Source organism: Pleuronectes platessa, chromosome 18, assembly GCF_947347685.1.
Source record: "Pleuronectes platessa chromosome 18, fPlePla1.1, whole genome shotgun sequence".
Classification (NCBI taxonomy): domain Eukaryota; kingdom Metazoa; phylum Chordata; class Actinopteri; order Pleuronectiformes; family Pleuronectidae; genus Pleuronectes; species Pleuronectes platessa.
The window spans coordinates 20,727,042-20,747,739 of NC_070643.1; the positions used below are offsets into that span (position 1 = coordinate 20,727,042).

General features: G+C 42.4%; 1 protein-coding gene across 2 annotated transcripts; it reads left to right on the plus strand.

Moving 5' to 3' along the window:
- Window positions 1-189: 189 nt before the first annotated feature.
- On the plus strand, window positions 190-16,681 carry sfpq (splicing factor proline/glutamine-rich). Of its 2 annotated transcripts, none has more exons than XM_053446249.1 (12): window positions 190-1,027; window positions 1,844-2,035; window positions 2,151-2,452; window positions 2,547-2,642; window positions 3,023-3,219; window positions 3,304-3,388; window positions 3,499-3,610; window positions 3,723-3,771; window positions 3,965-4,062; window positions 6,309-16,199; window positions 16,327-16,413; window positions 16,565-16,681. In XM_053446249.1, the coding sequence occupies exons 1-10, from the start codon at window positions 311-313 to the stop codon at window positions 6,417-6,419; spliced, it is 1,959 nt and encodes a 652-aa protein (XP_053302224.1). In that variant the 5' UTR covers window positions 190-310; the 3' UTR covers window positions 6,420-16,199; window positions 16,327-16,413; window positions 16,565-16,681. The 2 variants fall into 2 exon arrangements, with proteins under 2 accessions (XP_053302224.1, XP_053302225.1); XM_053446250.1 differs by having other exon boundaries at window positions 16,151-16,199.
- The last annotated feature ends 4,017 nt before the right edge of the window (window positions 16,682-20,698 follow it).

The following is a 20,698-nucleotide window of genomic DNA, read 5'->3' on the forward strand; positions in this document are numbered from 1 at the left end:
TTTATAATTTTAATTAATATAAACATATATAATCTTTAATGGTAGGCCCAAATAATCTTCAATGATATAACAATGATCAATAGAAACTGAAGGTTCCAACACATCGGAGACAAATAATGAAGCCCTCCTTCTTCCGGGCAGCGGACCAATAAACGCAGAGGGGCGGGTCCGACTGAACTGGAGAAAGAAACCCAACCGCTCCTCCGTCAGTCGCCATTTTAAGACGGTCGAGCCACCGACTAGTTGCAAACGTCTGTTACGCAGCAGGTCTGTAGCGTTTTTAATCATATTTAGGCCGATCTACGAACCAATGTCTCGATTTCACAACAATCGCGGCGGACTTGGGATGAATCACTTCCAGGCCCGCAGAGGCGGTGGGCCCGGGGGCCCGATGCGCGGCGGACTGATGGGGAACCCGAACTTCAGGAACCATCCATTCCAAAACCAGAACCAGAATCGAAGGGGACAAAACAACAACTTCAACAAACCGAACAACCAAGGGCCACAGATAACCCCCCAGAAGAACCTGCCCATCATCCCTCCACCGACTCCCGGCCCGGCCCTCACCATGAAAGGCCCCATGCAGCAGCAGCAGCAGCCGCCAGCGGCCGTGCAGCCACCGAAGCCGGCGACCCCCGTTCCTCAGGTCAGCATCAAGACCTCACCGCAGAAACCCATCCTGTCCTCCCCTCCACCCCCCATCCAGGTCAACAAGAACCAGAACCAGACCCCGGAGCTGAAATCCCCGGTAGGGAATACTAACGGACAACAACAACAACAACAGCAGCAGCAGCAGAAGCCGCCGCAGCAGCAGCATCAACCGCCGCCGCAGCAGCATCAACCGCCGCCGCAGACACCACGTCCGAGCCCGAGGTCCGGGCCTCACCAGGGCCAGAGGAACACCCCATACCAGGGCCATAGGGGGGCACCACCGCCGAGCAAGTTCAAGCAAGAGCGAGAGCGGGAGCGGGAGGAGCAGGAGAAACGGTCCTCAAACAAGAATTCAGCGGAGGCCAGCGCACCACAGGTCAGTGAAAAACCTTGAAAACCCCTTTTTTCGAGTAATGGCGTCGTTAGCCATTGTTAGCCAACGCTAGCTCAGTTTTAACGGCTGTGGATGCGTTCGATTTAAAACGCTATCTCAGCCGAGCGGGCGGTGTTTCCCTCTGTGGTGTGAAAGTTAAGCATACCCGCCTGTTACAACGCACGGCGGCACTGGCCGTGATGCAAATCGAGCGCATCGCTCGTTTTAGTCGTTTTACCAGTCCGCCATCTTGTCTAACACGTCTGTGGTTTTATCTTCAGTCTTCTCATCCTGAAATAAATGATTGGTTTAGATTATTATCTGTATCACGAGCTCAGCGGTTCGATTTCACTTAATTATTTATCTTTTTATAAAATTCATCCGAAAGTCAGGGTTACAAAATGTAGGATGGGCTCGTTGTTGCCGTCAGTGAGTGGGGGATGGGAGGCCGAGCCTCGAGATGAGAATACCGAAGAATAAGCTGCAAATATCTAAGTTAATATAAAGGACTGGACCATGGAGCCAAAATATATCAATATAAAGTATTCATATCATTCGACGTCGACCAATTTCACTTAATTTCCTGATGTTTGCTCCTCGGTGAAAATTGTGGTTTCAAATTCTTTTTTTTTTCTTTCTAGAAAAACACCCATAACCACTTGTGGTTATTCTTTATTGTGATAATAATAGTTTTAGCATTTTTAGTTCGGCCCCAAATTTACACAATACACTTTCGTCATAAGTCAATTCCTATTGATCTCCATGAGAGTCTCTTGTGTAACAGCACTGAAACCTGATCCATGTTTTCTTGTTCACCAGGAGGGATTCAAGGCCACACTGTCCATGCTGCTGAAACCTGGTGAGAAGACATACACTCAGCGCTGTCGTCTGTTCATCGGTAACCTGCCCAGCGACATCACAGAGGAGCAGTTCAAGAAGCTGTTCGCTAAATATGGAGAGCCCAGCGAGGTCTTCATCAACAAAGGCAAAGGCTTTGGTTTCATCCGGCTGGTAAGACTCCCCCTGTCTTAGGCGTGGCAATTAATTGAAGTTGTTCTGTTTAGTCATGATTGTCACATTGTGTTTTTTCGAGTGTATCCCTAACTAGCTGTGTTTTTTCTTACAGGAGTCTCGTGCACTGGCTGAGATCGCTAAGGCAGAGTTAGATGACATCCCAATGAGAGGCAGGCCCTTGCGTGTCCGGTTCGCCACACACTCGGCAGCCCTGTCCGTGAAGAACCTGTCATCGTTCGTCTCCAACGAGCTCCTGGAAGAGGCGTTCTCACAGTTTGGAATGGTCGAGAGGGCCATTGTCATTGTAGACGACCGTGGACGCTCCTCGGGCAAGGGCATTGTCGAGTTTGCCTCCAAACCTGCTGCCAGGAAGGCTCTGGACAGGTGCAATGAAGGCGTCTTCCTTCTCACAACGTAAGTGATGTTAGATCCTTAAAGCACTTTTTTTTTATATAGTCCACGAATGAAGCTCGAAACTGGGCTTATTTGTCTGTTTGGATTGTTTCAGGTCACCTCGGCCTGTTATTGTCGAGCCTCTGGAGCAGTTTGATGATGAAGACGGTCTCCCAGAAAAACTGGCACAGAAGAATCCCAGATATCAAGCGTAAGCATGTCACCATAATGGAACTGTTACCTTTCCATTGAATGGTGTTTCCTTACATTTAGAGTGACCCTATCTTCTCCAAGTCATTGTTGTGGTAGCGGCAGATGGTATGATGGGGGAGGGAAGATTCACTGATTGCAGCAGTTGTAAATCAATATTCTGTGTTGGGTGGCAGATGTTGGTGAATCAAGGGTGGGGGATGGGAATGGGATCATGTCACCTAAGTTAATGAAGTCTGAAATACAGAATACTAAATCTACCAGTTTCAGGAGATTACAATGGGTGGGAAGAACTCTAATACTAAGACAAATTCTTCACTGCCTCTGAAGCTCATTTTGGAAAAACACTGTATTCAACGAATCTTGGTCTTGTGTCAACAGAGAGCGTGAGGAGCCTCCTCGCTTCGCTCGTCCAGGCACTTTCGAGTTTGAGTACTCCAAGCGCTGGAAGTCCCTCGACGAAATGGAGAAGCAGCAGAGGCAGCAGGTGGAGAAGAACATGCGCGAGGCCCGCGAAAAGCTCGAGAGCGAGATGGAGGATGCCTTCCATGAGCACCAGGCCAGTCTACTCCGACAGGGTGAGTGTAGATGTAATGTTGTCTGCTGCCTGCTTGTCTGTGTTCTTGAACAATATTAAAACTTTTGGTTTCATGTCCTCTCAGATCTGCTGAGGCGACAGGAGGAACTTCGACGCATGGAGGAGGTACACAGTAAGGAGATGCAAAAGAGGAAGGAGATGCAGCTCAGGTATTTGTTCATAAGAATTCTGAGTCTTGTTGATTGACAACAATTTGTCATCCAGACATCTTCATTTAAACAGATCTGCTATTCAACCTCAATCATTTGTTTTTAAACAGACAAGAGGAAGAACGCCGTCGGAGGGAGGAGGAAATGATTCGTACGAGAGAGATGGAAGAACAGATGCGCCGTCAGCGTGAGGAGAACTACAGGATGGGCAACTTCATTGATGTGAGTTAATTTTATATGTAGTATACAAAATATGTATGTTTAATGAAGTGAGATACCTCATAGGTATTCCCAGGTTTAATGTGTATTTCCTTGTCTTTGGCTTTTATCACAGAGGGAGAGGGATATGAGGATGAATCCCAGTGGAGCTATGGGCATGGGAGGTAAATTATCTACTTTTCTCTTTTTTCCTTGATTATTCAAAATAATGGCACAAACTAACGCGATTTAGTTTTATTAATAAACTTATCCTTTAACTTCTCAAGTCTAGATTACAAAAGCTCTGCCATTAACAGGTCGCGTAAGGAATTTGCTTCAGGTGCAGTATGTTTTACTAACTTGTTCTGTCTCTGATAGAAATGCCCTTCGGTGCAGCCGGTCAGAAGTTTGGAATGGGCTTTGAGGGACAGCAGGGAATGGGACCGTCCGCAGGAGGCCTGATGGGCAACGAAATGGTAACGTATCCCATATTTGGGAGAATCCATAGTTAATGTAGTCTGTGATCGGCTCTCCTTTTTGATGAAGACGCCCGGTTGAGTTTTTATACATGTACAAAACTGCTGGTTGAGAAGGTTCTGGAAATGCGAATCACTTGTGTCAGTCACTCTCAAGTGGCTTGCTGGATAGTGAATGTGACGGATATGTCGCCTGTCTGATAAGGTTTCATCCAATGGCAAGCCAAGCCCCCTCACCTGAGTCTTACTGTGTTCCAGTTGCGAAACCATCATCCTGCACTAAATCTAAGAAAGATGCTCTTCACTGTGTTCTCTAATATCTGTAGACAGACGCCCGCGGCTCCTCTCACTTATCACACTATGATGTAACACTCTGTGTTATGGACTGACATTGCAAGCCCTGTCAATCTGAGCTGGACAGGCACTTTTTCTGACCGGAAGCAGAATGGCATCTACTGGTGTTTTTCCAGTTCGAAACCACTTTTTTGGGTTACCAGTTTCATGTTTAATTTGTCATGATGAAGAAATTATGCTGCATATCAACAGGTTCTGGTATTTTTGTGTGGCAATGTTTACCCTGTGTGACGCTCTTTAATTTGACACCTGCAGTGTGGTTGTAGTTCATCCTCTGGACCAGCAAACTTCCACCTTCCTATCATCTCTTGATTTATTTATTTTTTTAAATGAGCATCAATTAAGATTTAGTGCAGGTTGATGGTATGAGACATTTTTTGAACAAAATTATAAAAGCAACACAACAACTGGAGTAATTGAAGGGGGCAGGCACCGTCTTGTGACTTTGTGTTATAAGTTGTTAATAGTGGACCAGGCTCTGTGCCTCTGGCAGGATTGTAGTACCACTGTTAGCTCTGCTTCTCCCTTACAGTCGACAGTAACAGCGGCTTAGTGTTTGCCGTGAATGAAAAGTATTCTGAGAATACTTGGCTTTCTAACAAGCTTTGTTCTTTTGTATAAAAGTTGCAACTTATTATAGGTATTTTTTAAATTTATTTCAAAAGTAAAGGGCTACACGTCTAGCTTCTGTCGCCAGGGTTTGTTCACCTATGGATATATTAATTTGACTTTTTTTAATCTTTGCATTTGAATGGATTTAAGAAAATACTTAAAAAGTAATTTAGTTTTCAGATTCAATTTATTGTAGCAGTGTAGATTCTTACAATGCAATAAATTCACAAACATTCAGGCTGCATCAGTTGTGCGTCCTGACGCAGTCGTTTTTGATAAACCATTTTCATAGAAGTCAGAACATCTAATAATTGCTGAGCAGAAGAATGTTGAGTAGATTCAACTCAAAACGCTCAGTCTACATTCTGAGTACATTAGTATTTTCTGTTCTAACTTTAATTTATCCACTGTATCTTCATGTTGTGAATCTGAGCCGGCCTCCTCTGCCGGACATTTGGTCTTTTTCAGTCTTTCTCACTCATGTCAGAGATGGCACATGTTTTGCATATTGATGAACAGAGTGTTATTTGTTGGGGGGGATGGCTGAGCTGAATAACTTGTGCAATGTTTATTTACTGTGCCCAAGTGCATGTACGTACAGTCCCTGTACCTCAGATCCAGGTCACATTGAGACCACTGGAAGACAATTTGTCTATTATTATTGCGGTGCCAGATAAGATTCTGAGCCACAATTTTTGTATTGATATCATTTACAACAGATTTAGTCACTATGGCACCTAATTTTTAAGCCTTTTCCCAAATTTCAATGGAAACACAAATTCCATCTGCAAAAGAGGAATACAAAATCCCTTTAGTAATTGAGTCCTAATCATAACATACTATATTTGATCCTAAATACCCCTCAAGAGTTTTGGGCATGCATCTCATGCCCCATTTGATGATCATACATAGATAAATATGGTCAGCATTTATAGAGTGCTTCACCTGATAGCCAGTGAGGACTATAGTCTAGTCTTGGCATGCACTGGACAGACCATGCGAGGTAGGCACTGACTAACGAAAGCATCACCCTCTCTTCCTTTTCCGTATGTTACCTGTGGCACCTGTGGACCTTCATATTGGAACGAACCGTTTCTTCGGATGTTCTCCTGCTGGTTGTGTTGTTAATCTGCTCACAATATAAAACAAACCACCCCTATTACCATACCTCTTTGTGCACCTCCATATGGACATGAACTTTGCTCTTGCGCTGTGGCCTTATCCCAAAACCGTATTCCTCCGCCTTCCTTTCTGCCTCCCTGGCACATTGAACCCTGCAGCGCAATGAGCGCTTCGCCCAAGGCGGTCCTAGGGGAATGGGTCCTGGCAACCCTGGGTACGGCAGGGTTCGGGAGGAGTTTGATGGTCCTGCTAAGAAACCCCGTTTTTAAACGCTGCTCTTTGATGCACCCTACAGCAATTTGTACAGATACTTCAAAACAAATATGTTGAGTCGCATTTCTTGTATTTAAGTTTAAGATTGTTACTACATTTGAGCTTGACAATTTGCTCCTTTTATGACCGAGTCAATATTTTCATTTTTTTTTTAATTTGTGTTGTCAGTAGTTTGGAAAGATAGCTCGCCCTCATGTGATCCTTTAGTTCTTCCTCACCCATGTACATTTTTCTTTTCTAGATGTACTTTCCTCTGTGAATCGCCGTGAAGTGATACTTGTAACATTTTTCTCAACTTTCTATGGCTGTGTTTTGTGCCATTAATTTGGAATCAAAGCATGTATTATTATAATAAAGACAAATTGGTTCTATGAGGACAACAAACCTTTAGCGTTTATTCCTAAACGATGAAATGTTCAAAAACAATCCAAATCTTTGTTTAAACAAAGAAAAATAACGTGGATAAATCGGCCACATTAGGTCTTAAAGGGTCTATGTGTTATCTCTGCCACAATCCTGACCTGTAATTCAGTATAGCGAAAAAAACAAAAACGTTAAGCCCCTTTCCTCTCTCTTCCGCGGATTTGTAAAACTTTCAGCATCTGATCAGATGTTGTCGACCAGGCAGCACCCAGGCGCAATTTATTGTGCATTTTTAATCCACAGCTGTTTAATTCCATTTCATGAACACTGCACTCTGGTGTAAACCGAGACATTAAAGCATTAAGCTGTTCATGTTTAGTTGGGTGCACTAATTTGGTCAAAACGTTTCGGGTAAGCAGAAATACTACACATAGAGCCTTTAAGAATGCAAGTAAGCATAGTGGAAAGACATGAGTATCCTTATGAACACACTCTGCTCATATCACATTCATAGTCCACAATAGCGTGTCTCTTGTGCGTGTTCTGAGCAAGGGTTATTGACTGCATGGAACATGCAGTCCCTTATATTGAAGGGTCACAGCAATTTACAATCAACAAACTTCACTTACAGTTAGTGTTGCTGCCCTCGTTGGAGCTGAACTAGAGCCAGAGCGCCCTATGGAGTGAGGGTTGTGCCCAGTGTCTGAGCAATTAAGTTGTTTTTAAGTAGTGAAAACACCAAGTGCTCAGCAGAGCTCTGACTGCGTTGTCCCTCTCTGAACTGAAACCCAACTGAACGATGGACATTACCTGTGATCCCGACTTCCTGAACCAGAAGAGCTGAAGCTGTAACAAATGCACCAAACTCTTCTTAGTGTTAATTGATCAACAGTTCAGCATTACGCTTGAGCTTGCTGGACCTGATTCCGATGATTGAAGCTTCGCACTTCCCACAGTCATCGCCCAATCGTATCCACTCACCAAAGTTTAGAAGAGCAAGAACAGACGTTCATGGTGAAGATTGGGAATGAAGAGGAAACATTCTCCTCATTCCAAGTGACTGATCCATCAAACTCATTTTAATAAAGGTGATATCTTAAGTCTAAAAGTTGCTTTAATTGGGCCGTTTGTGATGCAGTTTGTATTTATTTCTGTTAATCACACTTTATTGGACATAAAGAACCATTTAAAATAACTTTTCTACTTTGATATAAGTGTTAATCAGCTGCTGTGCAGTTTGCAGCTGCTGATAGTGTAATGGAAATTGGTTAAGTAAATGGTGGTCATACCATCTATTAACAGCTGTATGATCGTTGTTGGAAACAATTGATTTAAAGGTAGATTATTCTTTACAATCCTGAATGTAAACAAGGTCATTTTCACTTAATTGACTCAGAGGAGCATCTTTACTGCAGGATCTGGTAAAAGGTCATCTCCGAATCCAATAGCCATACCATAGCCACAGTACCTGACTTAACATGAAGTGCAGGAGCTGTAATGGTCAGATTTTGAAGAATTAGAAGAACCAAAAGAAGCTCAAATGTAAATGTATTACCTTTCTGTCTTGAAGAAAAATCTAACTTGAAAGAAAGTGGTAATGTAGAAAATATTTTAGCTCCAGTTTTAAAGGCACTTGTGCTGAACGCAAGTCCATAATTATATGAACTGAACAAGCTGACAAAGTCTACATTTTGTTTAAAGAAGACAAAACAACCAGAGTCTAAATCCTGTACTCATGAGCAAGCAATTTGGCTCCTACTGGAATTTACAGCCTGTCATTGCTGAACCTTTTTCACTTTGTTACTGACACTGTTAATGTTTTACATTTCCAATTGAATCCCCTTTAACATCAGGACACACATCATGACAACATAAAAAAGAAACTCTCTAGTGAGCTTTTACACAAATCATGTAATACATTTGTCGTTGTTTGTTTGCATTAACCATCCAAATGGCCAGAAAGGAATTTTTTTTTATCCTTGAATGGTAATTATAAAGTTGTTGTTTTTCTCCAGTCCTTCTTTTGACTTGATGTTGGACCAATCATGACCATTCTGGTCCCTTCCTGTGTAATAATGTCGGCACCTGTAGGTTGACATCATATGGCATCAAGTTGGAGCTCGGCCTCCATTCAATGATTTACCTTAGAAAGCATTTTTCATAATAAGTCAAATGAGAAATTGTAAACTTTTAAAGCCCAAGTCAATTCCATTTACCTTTTTTATTGATAAGAATAACTTGGTTTAATTTTATTTAAAACATGCTGACAGAAAAAGCTGATTCAACCATTGTCTACAGAATGTAACCATTTTTGAGGAAGGTTGTGTTACTTGTGTTCAAACCAGTTCATGTCAGCATCTGGCTCCAGTTAATGTCGGTGCTAAAAACCTTTAACCTTGGTTACATCTTTATTTTTACGATTAGTGGCTCATCATCTTAGCTTTGTCGTCACTTGTACAGTCCTTACATTGTGACCCCAGCTGGACGGACAGCAGTGTGCAAGTTAATTAGATTCAACAACTATAGGCTTCAGCTGAATATTCTCTATACTGCATTGCTAATGATTATTACTATCAGAGCTTGAGGAACCGGGACCCTGCCTGAAAACATTGATCATCAGACTGTTTCACTGTTCTCAGAATCTGACAACCTGTGGACCTTGTCAGGAAGACCTCATTGCATCTTATGGGGGAACGTCAAATAGCTAAAGACTTTTTTTTTTTTTTTTTTTAATTTTTCCACTGGGTTGTAAAGTCTTCCAATGGCGTCTTTGTGTTTCATCTGACAACCTGCAGAACACATTGTAACGGAGGTAAAGCGGAGGACGACACTTGGATGAATTTGGTAAACTGTGGAGTGTGCACCTGAAATGTTGCGTGTGTTTGTGTTATGTCCATTTTTTCTTTAACAGGTTTGCCCAGCTTTAAAAATTGTGGACTGTGGAGGAATTTGAGGCTGTGACATTCAGCTGGCACTGTGCATCAGATTGTAAAGATAACAATGCACTAATGATTTGGAGCAAGGAAGCCAATTATCATCGAGCTCTGAGCCAGAAAAAGCCTCTAGAGGCAGCTTGCAATATTTTATTGCAGACAACAGCTATTTGGGTCGTATGTAGACTTAATCTCTAAAAACTGCAATACTTTCTGTAGGTGTTGTACTTTTTGTAGGTGTTATAGCTCTATATGAGAGCAGATTTATAAAATGTACATTTTGTATAATGTAAATCAGCAAACTAGAAGCCAGTAGGCCTCCAGCCCCCAAATCAGATCTCCCTCATATTTTCACTCTTGTGCCGGTGAGTTACAAGTCAGGTAACATTACTGTGTTACCTGACTTTTTTTTTTTTAGCGATTCATTAATTGGAATAAAGAGCTACAGCAATTACAACAAAATGGATTTTTGTACCACATGATTCCCAAATACTAAGACATTACTTCCGATTTTTGAGCCAGTTTACTTAATCATATTTTGCTCTTAACTTCTTTCTTTTTTTCATCAAGTGATGTGGATCAAGTGATACCCATTTTTATTGACTGCAAACTACATTTATGGAAATAACCAAATTCTCAGCAGTTTCAGGTTTTACATTTCCTTCAGCACCTCGGCTGTGTATGTGAAGTAGTGTTAGTGTCACTGTGTTTATTTTTCAGATCTTCACCTTAACGGTCGATTTCTTATTTTTTTTTACCTTGGCCTGTATTTGCTACGAAAGTTCCTCTAGACTTGATGACAGCTTCTAGTAAAACGGATAGTTAATTTATCTCCAATTTTGTATTAAGTAATGTAATAGAAATAACTAAATTAATAAGTACATTTAGTTTGACACCTCATTCATTTTAGTAGTTTTTTTTCTTGGTAAAGTACAAATTGATTTTCATTTCAGGAAATAAAGTATTTTCTCAAAATGTCCCGATGGACCAGTAGATTTTTAACCTGTCATGAGATTTAGTTCTTTCAGAAACTGTTAATTGGCAGATTATAATGCACAGTACTTAGATGTGGACTAGTAATTAATATATCCACATCAATATTTATTTTAATCACAGGAGAAAGGAAAAATTAAAGCAAGAGTTAAGTAATAATCAAAACTTTCAAAATAATATTCAAAAAGAAATTGATAACTGACTTAAAAATAATGATTACAAAATAAATGATTACAGATGTTATTTTACTTGTCTAATTCGGTGCAGGCTAAGCTCTTAATAGTATTTATTAAGAAGTAATGTATTTGGTTAATTCGAAGTTTAAAAAGTGTTAAGAACAGTTCTGAGTTTTCCTTCTTCCCACAGTCGGTGAACATCCTATAGAACAGAAGTAGAAAAACACAGGTGGATCAATTGGACTGAAATGTAAATTTGAACACTTGTATTGTTATGTATGTCTGTTGGTGTTGTGTACCATTTGTTTTTCTCTAACAGGTTTGATCATCTTTAAAGGTGTTGGACTTTGAGATGGAACTTTCCAAACCACGAATTTCAGAGTCAGTGGTAATGGCAGATTTAGCTGGACGTCGCTCCGGTCAGAGCGAGATTATTAATGAAGAACTAGGAGCAAATAGCCAATGTTGTTAGAAACAAATCATAATTATTGATTGATAGATGGTGGCTCACTAGGTTGGACTGAAGCTAGGAAAGTTGGAAGAATTGATCTTTTTTTCGCAGTAACAGTAAAGGTTGAACTGAAGTTCAGAACATGGATCCTACATTTAGTTTTTGTATTGTTGGGGTAAAATAATCTTTAAGACGTAGACCACTCTCCATTAGGCTGATGCCAAATCAACTTCAGTCCCATTCTGAATAACAACACTGGTTCACGGTCACATTGACGGAAACGCGTTGTGCCGACAAGTCACGACATTGTAAGAAGTGATGATCGAAAAAACTGTAACTTGAACTCAGACATAACTCAGAAACAGTGGCTGAAATATGTTCCACTGCCAACAAGACAGAGCTGCTCTCTCTTCGCCCTGACGATGAGAGAACAGGGCAGATTGAACTGTACTGGAAACCTCCTCTACCTCAGTCTCGTGTATTCTATGCCAATTATTAGGCACAAACTGAGGCTCTTTTTATAACTGTCAACCTGAAGCTGTGAGGAACATTAGTATAAAAGTCATCCCATGTCTGAATGAAGTTATACTCATTAAACCAAGAAGCTGGTTGTGATTGATATTCCATCTCTGAAAGGAGCCGGAGGAACCGAAGCTTTGAACCTTTCAATGAGAAGCTCGCTCTTGGAGATTTAAAAGGTGGCATCAAGCAGCATTTAGCATTTTACACAATGATGTGTTGAGGATTGAACGCACTTGGTTATTGAATTAATCACAATAACCTTTGATTTGATGTCTGTAGAGGGGGAGTAAGTGATTCTAATTGGTTCATTTTGTCAGAATCTTCATTTTTCCTCACTTTTTACCAGGAAATCCCACTTTGATACGCAGCCTCGAGACTGGAGATTTTAAACGACTTATTGTTATTCTAGCCAATCAGCAACCGGGGTCCCTGATACCTGCTGTCTCCTTGTTTTTTCTTTATAACAACCGAGAGTTTTTCAGCCAGGAGGACGGGACATTAGGCGCCCTGACTTTCTCCATAGTGTTGTTGCATGTCCATGACGTTGGGGGGGGGGGGTGTTATTTGTTTTGCGGTTAGGTTCAATTATCAGCAGATGTTAAAGAATCACTTACTCCTCCTTTTAAAGACAAGTTCTTATTCAAGATTTATTTAAAAGCAGCATCAAGCACAGTGACTATATGACTGATGTGTGGAACTGGGTTGTCTCCTGTTTCCAATACCTGTTCACATTTTGGCTTCGGTCAAAGACATTCTTAAGAATTTTACTTTAGAATTACTTAAGAAAGTTCTTCAGAACTTTGTTAAGATTTATTTTAAGGCAACACCAAGCGCATGTGACAGACTAGTCAGTAACTTTCCTACAGAAGTCTGACATGAGGATCTCTACTTGCCAATGCATTTTCCTTTTATCTTAGAAGTAGAAATTAAAGCCAAAGCTTTGACACGGACATCCTTAGATTGGTTGAAAGGCTTCATGTCATTTATCACCCACACTTTTTCATATTCATTCTCTTTTGTGAAACATTCCTGACATTAAACCTGTAGGTAAAATCTACATTTGCTCACCTGACCAACCACCTTACTCACCAATCTACCTGATGTAGGAGGCCTCGCGCACCTTACGGTTGAAGAGAGGATGGTGCGTGTGTTGTGTGCTTATGTCTTGTGTGTGTGCGAGGGTGTGTTGTGTGTTTGTGTGTCACGTCTTTGGGTACATGTGAGGTGTGCTAGCTGCTGTCAGCCAGCTTGTCAGAGACAGGCTGCCCCAGTCCACAGTAGAGGCTCTTCTCTGCAGTTGGGTTACAATGACGATGAGTAGTTCTGCAGAAGTCAGTGGACAGTAAAGCCTGGACTTGTTTGCACTGCAGCCTGAGGTATGATTACACAGATCCGCTGAACGAGTAAGGTAAGTGTCCAATCCATGTTTATAATACAAGATGCATAAGCTCTCCCATAACTTAACTCTTCTTTCCTGTGTCGCTGCTCTCAGTGACGCTCACAGGGCTTCTGGCATCACACTTACAAACAATGGGTTCACAGTGCAGATCTCGGTTTCTCAACTTTTTTGTGTGTGGGTGTGGCGAAGCATTATAGCCTGTGCAGTGTGTGTGTGGTTGTAGTACTTGAACTTCTCTATGTATGTGTGAAAACAACTGACTGGACGGCTGGGTCACTGGTTCAACATTTAAAAAAAAAAAAAAAATGCAGATTTGTGGAATACAGCGCTGCAACTGGAAACGAGTCGTTGTGCAAAATTTGTGTGTCTCTCAAGAAAAAAATATATCCTGTTTATATTTTTGGGGCGTGAATCGTGATCAGCAGTGAAAAGTCACTGGAAAATGTCTCGAGTCGAACCCTGTGTCCATCTGTAATTCTCTCAAAGCTCTAGTGCTGTTTCTGTCTTTTGACCGAACCTCCTTTACCTTTTGCCACATGAGACAAGACACTACACACAAATGTATTTTCTGGTTAGATTCTTCAGTATCTACATTGCCCAGCTGATTACCCCCTAAGAAACAACACATTTGCCCAAATCCTTAATTTCCCCCCCAGGGTGAATCACTTAAGTATTATTTGTCATTACAAATATAAAACATGTATTATCTTTCACTTGTCGACACAGTATTTATATCAGGAACAGCCCCTGTCATCACAACCCCTGACTTTGTTTGTGTGTCCTGTAAAATTAGATCTATTTTTGTGGTAGTGTGACGGGTTCTCAGCAGTTGGACAGTGAAACTTTTCACACATTGAGGTACTCTTGGGGGGGGGGGGGGGGGGGTCACAGAAACTTTCCTGTCACATATCATTTGATATCGTACTCGATGCAGTTTGTTGAACTTTGATCATGACACAACAATCGACTTGTGAGTTTTATCTGTCGATGAAGGAGGGAAATATTCTGAATTCTTCTTCACATTTCGTACTTTTCACTCAACATCCGTCTGTTGAATAATAGATTGTAAACTTGGGATTTACTCTCTAACCTGAAGCTTCTTTGCTTCCAGATCTTTAATCTAGTTTTCTTCTTCACTTGGTACACTACTTTGGAAACACAACTCCAACCCTAGGTGATTCTCTGAGGAATATAAACAAGAAATGGGATGGAATGGAATTATACATTTTTTCCAAATAGTTTCCATTACATGGAAAATAAATTTGTACGTAAAGAATTATAGTAACTGTTTTGTAATTTGCTAACTTGGGGTTAGCTACCAGATTGTTAAACAGTCCCATTTGAATTGCAGTGACTCTGAACTCTACTGCCTCTCAATGCTTATCAGTAAACCGCCTTTTTAAAACAGGGAAAACACCCGACTCAGAGGTGAAGGTTTCTTACTGCAGCTTGTTCCAGTGTTTTTCATTTATTAGTCAATGATGCTTTGATGTCACTGCAGTTCAACACACTCCTTCATGGTGTCATAGCTCAGTCACATCTGAACACACTCATATGAGATGCACATAGATTTAGATTCGGTGCCTCACTTCAATGTCCTGTCTCATTTATGTTTGTTAGAATCCTCACGTCTTTAGATTTTCTCTGTCAAAGTAAACCAGTGACGGTTGTGTGTCTATTCAACTTTGTATATTAGGCAGGAAATACTAAAAGTTAATACAGCATATCATGCTGAATTGCCAAAATGTAAAAAGGGGCTCAAGTGGAACCCTTGACTTCATACTTTCAGTTTACATCAAAGTATTTATGGGAATCGTTCTAAAATCTTGTGTATTACCGACCCAACACAGCAGTTACTTCCTAAAGTTTCTGATCTTTTCTGATCCTGCTGATCAGTGTTGTGAAAACCAGGAAACTATTTTATTATCTTTCAATTTAAAATGTGCAGTAGCACCAGACTCTGTTGCTCTTCTTTCCTCTCAGTACAGTCTTACTCATATTGTCACTCTCTGTTTCACCTGAACACCCTGTCATGCCAGTGACCAGCCCGCCATGTTGAAAAGGTACAGTACCTGACTGTGGCCATTTCCCTTTGTTGCTTCTACGTAGGAGTTGTATTGTAGCTGCGAAGAACTCTTGTGCTGTTTTCTCTCACGAGCTCGGATGAGCTTTTTTCAAGAGGAAACTTCACTGTGATGTGAATCCAGCCCTGGAGGCTGTCGATGCTTCTGTCTGCACTGTGATCCATTTTCTATTTCAAACCCTGATCATTCCAAAATCTTGTCCACGTCCCGCCTCAGAGTGTGATGCCAGAATGTCCCTTTAGGCCTCTTCACGGCCTCGTCTAAAAGTGCACCGCCCAGAAATCTGCACTGAAAACGACCACCTTCTGTAGATGGTTTCTCCCGTGTGTCAATGTGCAGCTCCCAGCTGTTTGGGGATTCGCGGTAACACTCCTGATGTGTCAGTTGGAAGTCCAGCTTCTCACGGCTCGGTAACAGAACTCACAGGTCTGCAACAGATTTGCAAGTTGTCGCCCGCAATTAGTTTTGTCACCTCTGCACTTTCAGAACAAACGAAGTGTGCTGAGATGCCTTTTTAATAACTGTCTATCTGAACTTTTCAAACATCTCTACACGCTCACAAACACCTGTATCTGTTATTCACATGTAATGCATGTCCACATTACATTCACATACATGTTATCAACAAATACGTTAGGTTTTCTTTAAAATCTCCGGTGGTACAAACACATGCAAACACTCCACACACAAACACGTAGATGCTCAGGTCTTCACACTGTTTTTTTTTTTTTAAGGTGGCAACTTCAAAACACAAGAGGTAGTAATGAGTTCACTGTCAGTCTCTCACTGTCTGTTTGTCGCCACAGGATCCTGGACCAGCTGACGGAGGCTGATGATCCACGTTGACTAACCACGGTGAGCTGGACACATGTTAGTACACAAATGGGCCTAGGGTTAGGTTTGCAGTTCAGCAGAGGTCATTTTGGCTCGGTGATCTTCAGTTGTAACAAATCAATAACTTCATTTGTGTTGGTGTTTGTAGGTAAAGTGAAGACGATGTCTGATTAATACAAACAGAGCTGCAGAAGACTCGGCGTCAGGACTGAGGCGACCTCGGGACGACCTCGGTGTGAGTTTCTCTTTTTACTCTGAAGAAATCCAGAATCTCGTAGCATCCAGTCGTTCCCCTGATGGTGAAGGTCTCATGTACGAAATCACTGGAGGACTGAACCACAGAAATGAGATTTCAGTTGATTGAACCTTCTCTTTGTGTGTTGCAGGGCTGCAGATGGAGAAGCAGAACCAGGAAGTGTCCAACAGCGGGTTGACCTGCTGACCAGAGGAAGGGGCGGGGTTTACTCCTGATTTCAAGTTTTAATAAATGAATATTAAAAATATATATACTTGTTTGTCTTTTCTTAAGTGACCAATATCACCTGTGCATGTATTTATAATTGAAACGGTTATTTAAATTACTTTATAAAGAGTGGTAAAAATTTACAGTGTATTTGATTGTAACGGCATTTACTCAAATTAAAAGAGCAGCCGGTTGAAGAATGAAAAGCTGAGAACTAGAGAACCAGTTAATTACCAAACATTAGAGGCTTGTCTCTGACCAGTTGGTGAATGGAACCATCCCCCCCCCCCTTCCCCCCAGCCAGTCTGCCTCAGACTCGCCTCACTGCCTGCGCACTGAGTCCAGTTACAGTCACTGGTGCTGCTGCAGTGTTTCCTCTGCTGCCTCACACACTTGTGTCCTGAGGGTTTGGCTGTCAACCCTGGAGGACGTCCAACCCATCGGTGGCAAGACGATCCGGAGAGAAGCCTGAAGGCTCGGGCTGACTGTGGGTCAGGTGTGAGACCTGGCACAACAACACAGGGACTCTGGGAACAGGCCAAATACACAGAGAGATGACGGAGCAGGAAACTGGATGAACAACAAATGCAGATACCGGTTTATTTGGTCAATATGAAAATGTTATGAACTCCTTATGCTCACTGCCTGAAAAAGACCTGGGGAAGAGGGGGAGGTGGACAGGAGGTACTGTAGTTGGTGTCCACCTGACCACCACCAGCAGACATGCATCATTCATGGACATGCATGATTAATGGTGTCCGCTGCCAACAGGTGGAGCAGAACAGTCCCTCTTCATTCGCCCCCTGCAGAGAGGCAGCTGACAGATCCAGGTCTTATGCAGGAGAGTCCGGCTCAGGAGAAACACTAGATAACAACTCAGATAACCAGGTTTCATGCTGTGGGGGACAAACCCAGTTCATCCATCAGAGCACTGCTCAGGTGAGTTCTTCCCCAGGTGTGACTCTGACTCACATCATCCATGAGTGGCCCTGCTGGACCCCGACCCCAGAAGGCCATGCAGGAGAGCAGGGTCCTGGTCCAGACCCACCTGCTCACCAGCTCCCTGCAGCCTCCACCCAGGGAGGGGGCAGGGAACACGGGCAGCAAAGCCCCCCTGAGGCTGCCCTCGCTGGTGGCTGCGGGCCGAGGGTCTCGCGGGAGGAGCAGCATGGCTCGACTCAGGTACGACTCAGCCACACCTCAGGTGAACATCCATCTGTGTGGTTCGCAGGCAGTTTCTGTTCTGATACATAAAACCATAAACCAGGTGAGTTTTATTTGCCTGAATGTTGCTGTGACATGCAGGTGAGTCACCAATTAGGATTTGGTTCCTTTCTCCGTTGACTCACTCACAGCAGGTATTCAAATATTTCCCAGAATCCTCAAAGACCCTTCCATCGACCTGGGTGATTCAATATATAAAATATATGTAAGTTTTTCTGAACAAAGGGCAGATCACGATATAAGAAAACTAGATATGTTTTGTTGTAGGCTTTAAAAAAAAAGAAAATAAATCGCATAACACAAACATTTTAAATTAGTCACAACTTGAGAAACTAATGTTTTGCAGATAAGAGGGACGATTTTTTTCTTCCATTCCAGATCTTTTCAAACTTTAAAGAATCTAGAAAAATCAGCAAAACAACTACTTCTTTATTTTCAGGAAAATCAGAGGCTCATTTTTGTGAATCTGATATAATGAGTTCAAAAGAGACACAAACCGGATCTATTGTGTTTGATCTCTCTTTTTGAAAACTTCCAGTTAACTCTGCTTTGACACCAGAGGCGACGTGACTTGATTATTTAAATTGTCATATTAGTCCTTTAGTCTAATTTGTTCTTCTATGTATAACACAATGTTTCAAAAAGCATTAACATCACATAACATTTTGAAGAGCTTTATTCAGATGGATTTTGTCAGTTTTTCTTTATTTGATGACAGTTAACAGCCTTAACGGTCTTGAGGATCCTTTAATATAATCAATATTATAAAGTATCTTAATTTGAATTAAGCCAAATCGGAAGTTTTTAAAATTAGCTTGGTACCAGACTTAAAAACACAACAGTCCAGTTTTATATTATTTTCATTTCCAATGTGCGTTAACAAGATGGAAACTGGCAAATTCAGACAGTTAAAAACTTAGTCCGTTGATATATTGGATGCCATCGTGTCCCGGTGGCCTTCTGTTCCCATCATGCAGCGGTGTCACCTCTAAATGTGATTAATCAGCCGTCTGTCATCTCCGCCGTCCCCGTCTCTGCTTTCATTTCAGCAAAAGTTCCTGTCAAAGTGCAGGTTGAACGCTTGACTGGAATTACACTGTAATTGTTTCCTGTCCACTGTGTTACTTTGATCACATAATGAAGGCCACTTCTGCCCCCCCCACCCCGTGCTGAGTGGACCAGTGTGTCATAAATCTCAGGTGTGGAACTGATCCGTCGCTGATGCAGCACCGGAGGCTGAATTCACTCAGAGGAGGGAGAAACCTGAGTGAAGAACACGCCCCCCCCACACACACACAGACCCACACACACACACAAGTATTTGATGGCCTCCACTCAACCAAGCAGATTAGGTTTTGAATAACCATCAAATTAAAGAGGAGCCATTAGATTTTTTCTCTTTTACAGACATGAACAGAATCTATAGAACTTCTCTGATGCTTCCAGCGTGTTGACATTATTTTGTGGTTTAAATTACGCCCCTCGACAAATACTGGGTGTCGGATTCCCTCAGTTCTTCTCCACTGCAGAAACCCACTGACCCGAAGATGAACTTGTACCGGCTGTAGAGATGCTGGAGCTAAATTTCCTCTGGAGGTTTCAGGTGCTACAGGGGAGAGGACCAATCAAATGTGTGGTAACATGTCAGTTCAGCAGCATAACCATTATTTCACTGCTGTCGATACAAGGACTTATAATATGAAACGTTTTTTAAGTGATGATACATCTGACCTTTCCCTGTTCGTCAAATATATTTATATATATTTAACAAGTTGAGAGATTCATGTCCTTTAGATGATGGATCCTCTAGACTCGACTTTCATCAACCCTTTTTCTCCACAGCCTCAGTGAACCTTCCCTTCTCAACCTGAACGAGAACGTCCAGTTTGAGGGATTCTCCAACGTCCGTCGTCCCAGTGTTTTACAAAGGCGACCCCCACCTCCTCCTCCTCCTCCTTCCAAGTCGCCCGCCCTGCTCCCCTGCAGGACCTGGCTCCCGTCCGGCAGCAGCCAGAACCTGCAGGACAGGCAGAGGGGCCCAGGCTGCAGCAGGCCCGTGTATTTCCACTTCTCCCAGGCCATCCAGCCCAGGTCCAGACCAGCCAGACGTCATTCCTACAACCCGACCCCGAATGCAGACAACCTCCGACCTTTAGGGATGCACAACTCCTCGCCTCAGAGGGAGCCTCTGTCAGTCATTGGGAAGCCGTATCTCCGGAGCTGCAGTCAACACCTCGCTCCAGCTGCTGCTGCCGCTCCAGCTCCAGCTCCAACTCGAGCTCAGCTCCACGTGTTCCTGCCCACGGAGGCGGAGGCGGAGGAGGTGGACAGAGAGTCGGTGGATGAGGGCTTCATGGATGAGCTGGACTGTAAGATGACCTCTCTGAAGCTCCAGCAGGGGGCGCTAAAGACACTTACGTACCACTGATAGATCATCTGTTGTTTAAGTGAATGGACAAAAGTATATGGACAGCCCTGTCCTTGTATTGTGATACTGTTGTTCCTCGATGCTGTCAATTAAAGTATTACTGCAGAAAGGTGAAGTAGGAGATCTTGCATCACATGTAGACAGACATCTTTAGAAGAGATGAAATAAACATTTACACTGATGGTTCAAGGGATCCAGAAAGCAGAAGGTTTGGTTCATGTATCCTCCATGTGCAAATCTGTCAGAGTAGAGGGATTTCAATATTCTCTGCAGGGTTGCTTTATGGAGGAGACTGTGGGAGCAAAACATGTTTTGTAAAAACACAGCTCTGTGATAAACTACTAATGTATATGCAAGATATAAAGCTGATGTTTCCAAACCTGTGGGAGGCAGCACTGCAGTTAA